Source organism: Magnolia sinica, chromosome 1, assembly GCF_029962835.1.
Source record: "Magnolia sinica isolate HGM2019 chromosome 1, MsV1, whole genome shotgun sequence".
Lineage (NCBI taxonomy): Eukaryota > Viridiplantae > Streptophyta > Magnoliopsida > Magnoliales > Magnoliaceae > Magnolia > Magnolia sinica.
The window spans coordinates 60367376-60380047 of NC_080573.1; the positions used below are offsets into that span (position 1 = coordinate 60367376).

Genomic DNA, 12672 nt, shown 5'->3' on the forward strand with positions numbered 1-12672 from the left:
CTAAAATAAGTTTCTAAGAAAAAATGGGAGATCAAAAAAGTAAATTACCAAAAGAGGGCCTTAATGGCTGTATTGCACAATTCAACATATATTCACCTATGCAACCTTTCTTTTCGTATAGCCAATTCACCCACACATCGTGTATCAGGGGCCATGTTCAAAGTGTCGATATCATTACATGTAGTGAAGACCTGAGATTCTAAAACATGTATTGAGATTATCGATAATATTATAGATACTAAGGAATGTATACATTGGGGGATATTAGGAAAAAGGTGGCATTTTTCAGTGGAACTGTAGGAGATGTTAAAAGGCACACGACTGCACACTTGGGACTCAAAATATTACAAAATACAACTATACATAATAGGTTTTCATTGTATAGGGGCCCAAACTATGCATTGTCAGATAAAATTATTTAATTAACAAATATGATTTTATTGCATGAATTTTTTATGAAATAGTGCAATAATTCAGCACATATAATGCACTAAATTAAAACACCCCTAGGACAAGATCCCTCAAAAAAATAATGAAAAATGGTTCTTTGGTTTTTTTTTTTTTTTTCCAGAATTTCACAAGAATATAAGTATTGTCGATATTATCAATAATATCAGCAAATATTATCACATGTATCGACGATACAATGTATTTATTTCAAAGCGCTACAGCCAATATCCCACTAAATCAAAGTGTCATGTAATATTTGGGCCCATTAAATGAAAACTTATTATGTAATGCATTCTTTTTATATTTTTTTTAAAAAGATAACTTTTTTTGAAAAGCACACCAAAGGCACGAAAGAATACAAAACCATAAAGAAAAACAAAAGAAAGGCCCCCAACAGTCCTAGGAAAGCTTTACATAGGCTGCCCACTCAGAAGTGAGGTCTTTGATCCTACAAATAACATTTTCAACTGAAGCTGGATCGTTATGAAAGCAGCAAGCATTCCCAGCTCCCCAAACTGCCCACAGAATAGCCCCCAACCTTTCTTTGCAATTTTTTTTATTCCTAAATATTTAGGCATGTCATGAAGTCTTTCTGAAAAATTTCACCGTTTTCCCCATGTTTTCCCCCTTTTCTCTGCATTTCCAGTCATCGGTGATAATGATATAATATCTTTATCTCCAGCCAGTGAACTCGAACACTAGGTAGCAACACCAGGTCTGAGAAGCTCCAGCTATAGCGAGGTCCCGATGATTAGTGCTCTGGTGGGTAGCCCCAAAAGTCACGTTTCCATGGCCTGTGAAATGCACCGAATCAAGGAGGTCCTGAGGCAGGTGAGTAGGCTTGTAGGGGCACCTTCGGAGACTGTGATGAAGACGACGTTGCCTTCTTTCAGTTTGTGGAAGAAAGAGGTATGGTGATTGCCAGATTGCTTCAGCTAGGGAAGATTACTAAGGTTTCCAGGGGGAATACAGAATTGGTCAGTTTCAATGAACCGTCAGTTCGGGATTCAAGAAGTAACTCGAAAGGCTCGAGGAGGGGAACAAGGGGTAGTTCAGTTAATCAATGAAGATGATTAGTTGCAATGTGTGCTGATTATCTGGGACAATAGCCTGAGGATGGGGAAGCTGGAGGGGTCATTTCCCATCTGTGTTGCTGAAAGAGGTTGACTCTAATTTTTCTTGGGTTTTCAAAGCGGTTTACAGTCAAAATCTGTCAGCGGAATTGGATGCTTTTTAGGGAGAGTATTGGAGTTGCAAACTAAAACTGGCATTTTCCAGCAACAGCCGGTGACTATTGAACTCCCCATGCATAACAGCTGCAGCTCTAAAGGAGCTGTTTTGGAAGATGAAAAGCCTATGTAGGTTTCTAAGAACATTAAATGATGGAAGAATCTAGTAGTGGTATTGTAGTCATTTCACAGTTGGTGCAGATGTCTATATAAAGGAGTTGTGTATCCGTGTACAGCAAGTGTGCAGCAGTGAAATAGTTTCAATATTTGAATTTCTAAATTTCTATTTGTTTTGCTATATCTCTACCTTCCTTCTACAAAATCAGATTTTGTAAGTTGTCTTGAGGCTTTGTAAAGCCGATAAATTTGGTTTGTACAGCCAACAAACTGGTATCAGAGCTAGACGATCCTGTGGGACGGGGTATAGTTCGAAGGTGCAGATCATGTGATCAAGGTGTTGCCGCTGCTACGTCAAGAAAAAGGCGTTGTTGTTGATCCGTGGTGTGAAGAAGTGATGGCGTCCTCGATCCAGCTGCAGATTCTGAATTTATCTAAGGGTAACTATAAAAACTGGGGCATCCAGATGAAGGCTTTGTTCGGATCTCAAGATCTATGGGAGATCGTCAGTGATGGGTATGTAGAACCCACAACGGGCCAAGAAGCCTCACATTTTGTTGAACAAAAGACCGCTCTCAAAGATCAAAGGAAAAATGACAAAAAGGCTTTATTTTTTATATATTAAGAGTTGGATGATTCCACCTTTGAACGAATCGCCGAAGCTACGACATGCAAGCATGGGAAAGTCTCAACACCATATTCAAGGGTGTTGATCGTGTCAGGAGGGTTCGACTCCAAACCCTTAGAGCCGAGTTCGAAGCTGCACATAGAAGGAAGGTGAGTCCATTTCAGACTATTTTTCAAAATTGCTTGTTATAGTTAACAATTTAAAAAGAAATGGCGAAAAGTTTGAAGATATTCGGGTAGTAGAAAAAATACTCCGATCTCTCACAACCAAATTCAAGCATGTGGTTGTGGCCCTTGAAGAATCGAAGGACTTGGAAAACTTGTCCGTCGAAGAGTCGATGGGATCGTTGCAAGTGCATGAGCAACGGATGCAGAAAAATAACGCATTGACGTTGGAACATGCCCTAGAGTCTAAGTTGACTCTAAATGACCAAAATAGTGGTCATACAAATCGTGGAGGACGCAGCACCAGCACTAATGCAAGAGGAAGGGCATGTGGATATCATCTGAACCATCCACAAAATCAACAGTACTTTACCAATTTCCGTGGAAGAGGGAATGGTTGAGGCCAATCTGTGCGCGGTCGCGGAAATATGAGAAATATTCAATGCCGGAATCGCAACAAATTTGGCCATTATGCATCGGATTGTTGGAGCAAGCCAGTGGATCACGATGAACGATCCAACTATGCTGAAGCATCGAGTCGTGACCAGGAAGACTCCACAGTGCTCCTTGCACAAGAGAAAGGCTATGATCGACCGGATGTATGGTATCTCGACACAGGTGCAAGCAATCACATGTGCGGGAACAAAAGCCTATTTGAGGAACTCACAGAAGGAGTTCATGGTCATGTGACATTTGGTGACTCGTCAAAGACGCCGGTGAAAGGTAAAAGCAATATCAAAATCTTTCAGAAGAATGATGTTCCAAACTACATCTCCAATGTGTACTACGTGCCCAACATGAAAAGTAATATACTGAGTCTCGGACATCTCCTAGAAAAAGGATATGTCATACACATGGAGAATTCTTCTCTTTCTATAAGAGATGCATGGACATTTGATTGCGAAAGTCCAGATGGCGATGAATCATATGTTTCCGCTCCATATAAACACAATACTCGAGAAATGTTTTTATAGAAAAGCAAAGAATGATTCTGTATGGATACTCCGATAGTGATTGGGGAGGTGACCAAGATGAAAGGAAAAGCACCACTGGCTACGTATTCTATCTCGGGTCAACTGCCTTCACGCGGAACTCAAAGAAGTAAAGTGCGGTCGCTTTGTCCACATGTGAAGCAGAGTATGTGGCAGCATCGTCCACAATTTGTGAAGCAATATGGTTGAAGAACCTACTAAAGGAGCTGAAACATCCACAGGAGGAATCCACCGTTATATACGTGGATAACAAGTTGGCAATCGAACTTGCCAAAAATCCGGTGCAACATGGAAGGAGCAAGCACATTGATACAAGGTATCATTTCCTGAGAGATCAAGTGAAGCTAGAGTATTGTCATACCACTGAACAAGTGGCGGACATCTTCACCAAAGCATTGCCGACTGATACATTCAAGAAACTTAAATCGATACTTAGAATGAAGCATGTTTTGGTTTGCAAACTAAAATTGGCATTTTCCAGCAACAGCCTGTGACTATTGAACTCCCCATGCATAACAGCTGCAGCTCTAAAGGAGCTGCTTTGGAAGATGAAAAACCTATGTAGGTTTCTAAGAACATTAAATGATGGAAGAATCTAGTAGTGGTATTGTAGTCATTTCACAGTTGGTGCAAATGTCTATATAAAGGAGTTGTGTATCCGATTACAGCAAGTGTGCAGCCGTGAAATAGTTTCAATATTTGAATTTCTAAATTTCTATTTGTTTTGCTAAATCTCTTCCTTACTTCTACAAAATCAGATTTTCTAAGTTGTCTTGAGGCTTTGTAAAGCCTATAAATTTGGTTTGTATAGCCAACAAAGAGAAGATGGAACTGTGACGTGTAGGCAAGGATTTCAATGTGGTTAGATTTTCGTGTGAAAAATCTGGTGGTAGGAAAGTTACTAAAAGCATGAAGGGCTTCTTCGGGTGGGTGAGCAGAAACAAAATGGTGGATATTCGTATGGGCAATGTCATATTCACGTGGTCTAATGGTCAGGAAAGACCAGTGCAGTCTATGCTTGACAGATTTTCGGTGTCAACCTCATGGATAGAGCACTTCCTAACATTCACATTGCAGGGCCTTCCAAAACCAGTTTTGGATTGTTGCCCGATTTTGCTGAAAGTGGACAAGGAAGTGGGGACGGAGGTTGTTTTGCTTTAATTTAGTGTGGTTGGAGCTAGAAGGATTTGGAGGTCTTATTAATGATATGTGGGAATCTTTAAAGGTGAAAAGCTACACACGGTTTAAATTGTTCCAAAAGATGATAATGTTAAAAAAGAAATCAGTTGAATGGAGAAAGCAAGTATGGGACAAAATGAAGTCTAATGAGATTTTGTACGAGATCCAATTGCTTGACATCAAGGAGGGGGAGTTGATAGGTGAAGAACGGGTCACTAGGGAGGTGTTCTTGTGCGAGAATAACAAGTAGTTAAAGGAGGATGAGATCAAATGGAAGCAAAGGTCAGAGCGGCTTGGTTGAAAAAAGGGGACAATAATACCCTTTTTTTTCATGAGATCACTTGTACGTGGGCTCGAGTGAATCATATTCGAAGTGTGGTGGTGAATGATACTCGCCTTGAAGGCAAGGAGCAAATTAGCAAAGCAATAAATAATTTCTATAAGGATCTCGTCTAATGGGGGGTGGTCAAGTCTGCCTTTGGACAATCTGGAGTTCATCCAATTGTCCACTAGTGAAGCCGATCAGTTGGAAAGGCCGATCCTAGAAAGTGAAATCAAAGTAGTAGTGTTTGGTCTCGGTCAAGATAAAGTGTCAGGGCCAAATAGGTTTCCCTTAGCCTTCTTTTAGGAGTTTTGGGAGGTGGTGGGTGGGGATGTGGTGCAGTTCATTGAAGAATTTTTTTTTCTCAATTGGCTGATTAGCTTAAAATGGAGAGTTCGTTCATAGCCATCACTCCAAAGGAGGAGTGAGCAAAGAGCTTAAAAGATTATAGGCCTATTAGTTTGATTGGAAGCCCTTACAAAATCCTTGAGAAGACTCTTGCTACTAGATTTCAAATGTTCCTCTCCAGTGTTCTTCCCTGACTCAGAATGTGTTTATTGAAGGCAGGCAAATTGTTGATTTTTATTTATTTATTTTTAAGATAGACTGATTGTGGATTGTATGTTGGTGGCATAAGAATGCATTGACGTGTGCCATTGGGACGAGAAGAGGGGGGTGGTATGCAAATTAGGTATCGAGAAAGCCTGTGACCATCTAGATTGGGACTTTTTAGATTATATATTGCTTAGGTTGGGTTGCACGGATCGGTGGAGAAGTTGGATTAAATTGTGCGTTCAATCAGCTAGATTTTCAGTTCTGATAAATGAATTGCCAAAAGGCTTTTTTGGAGCATGTCTAAGATAAGGGGACCCCTCATCCCCTTACCCATTCGTGGTGGTCACGAAAGCTTTGATTGAGAAGAATGTTAGATAAAGGGCAAGAGGAAGGTCTCTTTAAAGGCTTGTGGTGGAGCATCTCTCATTTACAGTTCGTCGATGATACAATTCTCTTTATAGAAGCTGAGGAAGGCATGGTGGATAACTTAAAAAAGATCATCAAATGCTTTGAAATAGTCTCAAGGTTGATAGTGAACACTTTGAAAAGTGAAATTCTGAGGATTGAAAGCTCCAAGGAGGAGTTGGGCCAGTTGGCTAGGGTGTTTGGGTGTGGGGTTGGTTCTTTTCCTACCACTTATCTTGGTCTTCCTCTCTATATTAACAAGCTGCCGAATGACCTTTAGGATAGGGTTGTCAAAAGAGTGAAAGCTAAGGTATTTACATGGAAGAGTAGATATTATCTTTGGGGGGAGGCTCACTTTAATTATAGCAGCAATGTCAAACATGCCAATCTACTTTATGTCTTTGTTCAAGTGCCGGAAGGAATTAAGGTGCAACTACCTATCGCAAGGATTGTCTAACTCTCATAAATTCTATTTGTTGAAGTGAGATGAGGTTTGTAGGCCGGTTCGGCTAGGGTGTGTCAGGACTGGGAGAGTGGAGGATTTTAACATGGCCCTATTGGGCAAGTGTATATAGAGATTTGGGGTAGAGGAAGAGAGTCTTTTGAAAAGGGTGGTTGCCTCTAAATATGGGGTTGAGGAGGGGCTTTAATGGGTTAAGGGGTCCTCATTATATAAAGCTTCTGGTCTTCAAAACGCCACTAAAGGAGTGAGGGAGAGTTTCACATTTATTGTGATTTACCACTTTGAATGAGCATTCCAAGCTCAAACTTATGATGTGCTTGATCCCTTGCATCCTCTAGAGCTTAGACCTTGGTTCTATAGAAAAATCCATTGTCTATAAGCCCTAGGATGGCCACTTAGATGAATCCCCTATTTGGAAACAACTAACCCTAGTTGTAGGAGATTCATACACCATCCCTTCTCCCTAGACCTTGGCACTGTTACGGAAGCAACTCCCATTTCTCTCATACGAAATGGTACATTAGATGGTTGGGAGAGTACGTTGCCAAATGGTCCTAATATGCCTACACCCACCCCACCATGCTAGGAGCACAACAACTTGTTAGAGGGACCTGGCATAACCCATGACGTGTTGAATAGAATGAAGAAATGCAACCACAACTTGTAAGAGAAATGGCAGTTGATGAGTAAGTGGTCAACTAATTCCACAACTTGCTTGTAGAGGAAGCACATATTGGGGATAACCATGACCCTTCGTTGGAGATTATCTATATGCAAGATCTTGTTCCTTCCCACCAGCCAAGTGAAGGCAACTAAATCATCTATAAAAGGAGCTGACCGAGAAGCGAACGGAATGGTGGGCGTGAGTGTAGCGTGCCACACCAATGAGTCCTTGGGAGACCGGGATGGGGCACACTACGACATTTGCAAAACAGATAGAAGACCCTCCATTTCGATATCCGTAAGATCCCTTGTACAAGGGGTAGCCCAAATAGTTGAGGAATTGCAGTGCGAATAACAATCTTTCACTTTAATGTCTTTATTTTGGGCAATCTGGAAGGAAAGAAATAGTGTTGCCTTCGAAATGGTGGGACCTCCGTAGATAGAGTTATATGTTTTATCAAAGATCTTGTCAAGAGTTGGGCTCCTTATGTTAATATAACAAACGCCAAGTCTGTCTCTTCCTTTTTGGGTCATTTTTTTTTCCTTGTATTCTTTTCCCGGCTTCTAGCAGGATTCTTAAGAAAGTTATTGTTGCCTATAAAAAAAACCGCAGCACGAATAACAATTTTTCACTTTAATGTCCTTAGACAACACTAAGTAGGCTAACCTCGGGAAAACTTGGGAGAGGAAAGAATCACCACACCAGGTGTTCTCTTAGAATCTAACTTTGGATCCATCACCGATCGAAAAGGAGATGGCTTTCCTAAATAAAAACCTCATTGATGTTATCAACTTCCAAATGGAAGACGCCCTATGGAGAGATGACCTTTCACCACCCCCAACACACACACAACCACGCGTGCGGAAGGAGAGAGAGTTTCAAGAAGGTGCTTTGTAGTCGAAAATGGGGAAAGGGTGCTCTATTGGGAAGATGTCTAGCTAGGTGAGAGGTCCCTTGTGCCGAGTTCCCTAGACTGTCATGGATAGCTTCGAATGCCAAATCTTATGTGGCCAATTGCTTTGTTTCTAATGTAGAGAATTGGGTGCGGTTTCCCGCCTATAGAAGAATTGTTTCTCATGAGGAAGTGCAGGAATTCCTAAGGGCTTCGAAGAAGCTTCATAGTGTTTGCTTGGTGTTGGGGACGAAAGACTTTTCGGTGTGGAGTTTAGAGAGTTGAACAAATTCTCGATCCATTCTTTCTATAGATTTCACACCTCGAAGGGTGCGATTGTGGACCCAGGCTCATGACCCTTGGGCTTCATTTGGGAGTGGTGGCACTCCTCCAAAGCTTGCATGGTCGATAAGTAGGTATTGGGTGCTCACTACCGTTAATCTTCTAAAGAGAGCTATGTGCATTCCCAAAACGTGCTCCTTGTGCGTTAGCAATGCGAAGTTGGTAAAATAAATAAAAAATTTTGAAGAGTTGTTGAATCCACTCCCAAACTAGAACCCATATATATATATATATATATATATATATATAAAACAAAATTCCTTTTCTCTCTAATTTTCACAGTATTTACACACGTTTCCCCCTTCATAACTTCCCCCAAACTGAGGAAGTTGATTCACGAAAATTGAAGAAGAGTGATCGAAATCCACTCCCCAACTAGATCCCAAAAAAATTTAATAATAAAATAAATTGTCTATTTTTTTCTTATTTTCACAGTGTTTAGGCACTTTTTCCCCTTTGCTAATTTTTCCTCCAACTCTAGAAATTCGATTCACAAAAACTGAAGAGGGGTGGTCAAAATCCACTCCCTAACTAGTATAGGAATTTTATTTTATTTTTTCACTATTTACGTATGTTTTCCCCCTTCCCAATTTTTCCCCCAAATTGAGGGATTTGATTCACGAAAATTGAAGATTCTTCGAAACCTACTTAACCAAATCCCCAAATAAAATCTACAAAAATAAAAATAAAAAATACTATGTTTTTTTTTTCAAATTTTCCTAGATTTTCCAGCAATTTACGCATGTTCCCTAGACATGAGATAGTATTGGTAGTAATATTGAAAGTATCGCCGACAATTGAAATTTTTACGTGATGTTATTTTCAAGGTATCGACACTGCCAATATTTTGGTGATATTAGCGCCAAGGTATTCAAAAATCGGTTACTTTTCGGCCGTAACGGCTGATACGTAATGGTAACGGTATCAACCGTTACGTGATATGGCCCCGAAACGGAGCACTTTTGTTTTTTGGGTTCGTAAAGCCCCGTAACGGCCCATAACAGCCGTTATGGTACCGTAACAAACGTTACGCTCCATAACCCTAAAGAAAAATGAAAAAAATGAAGGAAAAAAAAACATACATTCCTTCTTCTTCTTCTTCTTCTTCTCTCTCTCTCTCTCTCTCTCTCTCTCTCTCTCTCTCATCTCCAGCATAGGTAAGCCTTAACCCTTTTGGTTTTTTTTTTCTTTCTCATTATTTTCTTGTTCATCTTTTTTCTTTTCTTTCTTTCTTTCTTCTTTTTTTTTTTTTTTTTTTTTTTTTTTTTTTTTTTTTTCTGTGCCACACAGTTTTTCTTTTTTACTCTACAGTGCACGCTGCATAGTGCACACGCACTATGTTATTACGTGGGGTGAGGCCCACGTTGATTTATGTATAGTAAATCCATGCCATCCGTAATTTTTCATGTTCATTTTAAGGCATGATCCTTGAAATGAAGGGATCAAAATCTCAATTGGACCACGCAGTTAGGATTGAATGCCCACCGTTAAAATCTTCTTAGGGCCCATTATAATGTTTATTTTCCATCCAACCTGTTGATGAGGTCACATGGACCTTCACCTTGATGAAGGGAGAACACAAATAGCAGCTTGATCCCAAAATAAAATGTGTTAAGAAATTTTAATTGGTGGGAATTAAATCCTTATTTTGTGATTCACCTAAGATTTGGATCAACCTCATTTTTTGGTCCATGCCCTGAAATAAGTGGGCAAAAAGGATGGACCACATGGATATACAACAAATGCTCTGAGGTGGGCCCCACTTTTAAAGGCATGCTCACTAGTGGTCCATCGAAGATTTAGATCTACCTGAAATTTTGGACCATGCCTTAAAATGAGTTGGCAAAACGGATTGACGGCATGGATATACAAATACATTGAGGTGGCCTGCCTGGCCCACTAGTAGTTCACCTGAGATCCGGATTTACCTCATTTTTTTCCAATACCCTTAAATGAGTTAACAAAACGGATGGATGACATGTATATATAATACATAATCGAGTGAACCCCCACGTACATGGCCCTAAAAATTTATACATGAGGTATATATCAATTCAAAATTAACCAATTAAATTTTGGGACCATTGTTGCTAAGTCACAATCCCAAAATTAAATTGTTTGAATAATTTCACTATTAGTTTGCAAACACTTGTTTTTTGAAATAGGACCATTTGATATTTTTCATTTTTCACTGTCCAATAAATGTCCACCAATCCATTAGTGGGATAAGTGCCAATAGATTGCATTAATTTGAGGCCAGTTTAGGGCATTAAACGGTCCCCTAATCAGCCCCGAATTGACAACACTATTTACCCCAATTTAATTTTAATTTTTTTTAAAGATCTATTAAGGAAAATGATATCAAATTGTTAAGTATATGAATTACATAATAGGATACAAAAGTCCTTAAACTCTATATATTGAAATGAAATGTATGTGAGTCACGAAGTATGCAATGTACTAGCACTATAAATAAAAGGAAAACTTGAAAATATAAGATGTTTTGGTATTACATTCATTATAGTAAATTTATATAGATATTATATAGTTAGAAAACTAAATATCAAAGGTTTGCAGTTAATTCTAGGTTGTCAGGTTCATAAATCTATTAGACAACCCGATATAGCATTCTTATTAAAGAGTGGACCGTTACACCACCATAAACATGTTCCAAATTATAAATGAATGCATATTTGGAATATTTAGAATATTCCGGATTTAATGGATATTTTTTCATAATGTTTTGACCATTTATTTTTATTTTTGCACCGTTACACAGCGTATCCGTATTGGTAACGGTGGGCACCGTTACGCCCACCGATACCGCAACGGAACACCTTGATTAGCGCCGATATGTAGAAAGAAAAAAACGCAGTTTTTGGGCTTTTTGGCATCGCCTGACTGGCAATCCAAAAATATCACCAATATTGGAATATTACTTGCAATATAGATGATATCAGCCAATATTTTTGATAATATTGACTGAATTACCGAAAATATAGGTGATACTAGGAACATTGATCGGGGGTGGCCAATTCGATTATGATACAGCCGGTGAATCTATATCATACCCGATTGATGGAACCATGTTCATGAGTCTCCCTAGAATAAGAAAAAAAAATGCTCCCAAGATCTAACATAAACAAATTATAAAAGGATATCTAGCCGAAGTTCTGTACAATGATACAATTCAGCATTTACCTTTACCATTCTGATTTCCTTTACCGCGTCTATATTGGGACCACAATTTAGCAACACTTTGACTGAAATCCACATGTATCCTTCGGTCATCAATTAATGCATTATCCATCTGCCACACAAGCTTAGTTAGATGATAAAATTAAACAAATTTAATTTAGTGAAGACTACAAGAAAGCCAACTAATGTAGATTTAACTTACAGGTAATAAAGTGTAGGAATATGAAAGAAGTTAGATATGGGAACTTATAGTAGCATGTCTATTGTAAGAATACAAAGCTCTACACAACCTTTAGGGCGTTTGATCCAGTGACATATGTAGATAAATGCAATAGATTGAACAAAGCTAGTTGTCAGGACCACAAAAAAAAAAAAAAAAAAAAGCTGTGAAAAAGGTGCCATATCACAAGGCTATAAAATTTTACTTGGGTTAGTTGTCAGGTTCAGATTGTGGTTCATGTGATGGGAATCGCTAAGAGGGGAACAGATTCCATATTGATCCAGCATAAAAATGTTGGAGGCAGCAGCTCTGGTGACCGGTGACGATGTTGATGAACAGGTCTATCAGATCATACTACCGGCGAAAGTCAGGTGATTCAAGACATCCGGCAGAGAAATCTGATGCTTAATACTGATGGTCAGTACCAAGAAACTAGGGGGCATTGGGACAAACATAAGGCTGAGATGGTGGCCACTGCGGATCTAAAAGATGCAAATATGCTAGACGCCTACACACTACAGCATGCTTGTACCGGATGGAAACTTGTCAATCACAGTAGTACAACTGATGCAACAGTTTGCACCAAAAAATGAATGCTTCTTCCGGGATGCACCAATACAAGGACTACACTGGCGTTCAAGACCGTAGCATAATGGCAGCGAACCTGCATTTCAAAATTGAGCTCACAGGTTCGAGCCCAGCTTACCTATCAAAAAAGAGAGGTTTTATATATATATATATATATATATATATATATAAATAAAGCAAAACAAAATGACATTATGCAAGGCATGAGTGCACACTATAGTTGCAAGAAGCGAAAAGCGAAGCGGCAGCGGATTCAGGTACAGG

At 39.3% G+C, this 12672-nt stretch overlaps 1 protein-coding gene across 1 annotated transcript in view; it reads right to left on the reverse strand.

The window, feature by feature from the left end:
* LOC131250623 (peptidyl-prolyl cis-trans isomerase CYP59) overlaps positions 1 to 12672 on the reverse strand; it is a 109151-nt gene that overhangs the window by 3003 nt on the left and 93476 nt on the right. The window contains exon 12 of the mRNA XM_058250912.1: positions 11604 to 11712. Within this exon, the coding sequence (XP_058106895.1) occupies positions 11604 to 11712 (109 nt within the window). The remainder of the gene's footprint in view (positions 1 to 11603; positions 11713 to 12672) is intronic.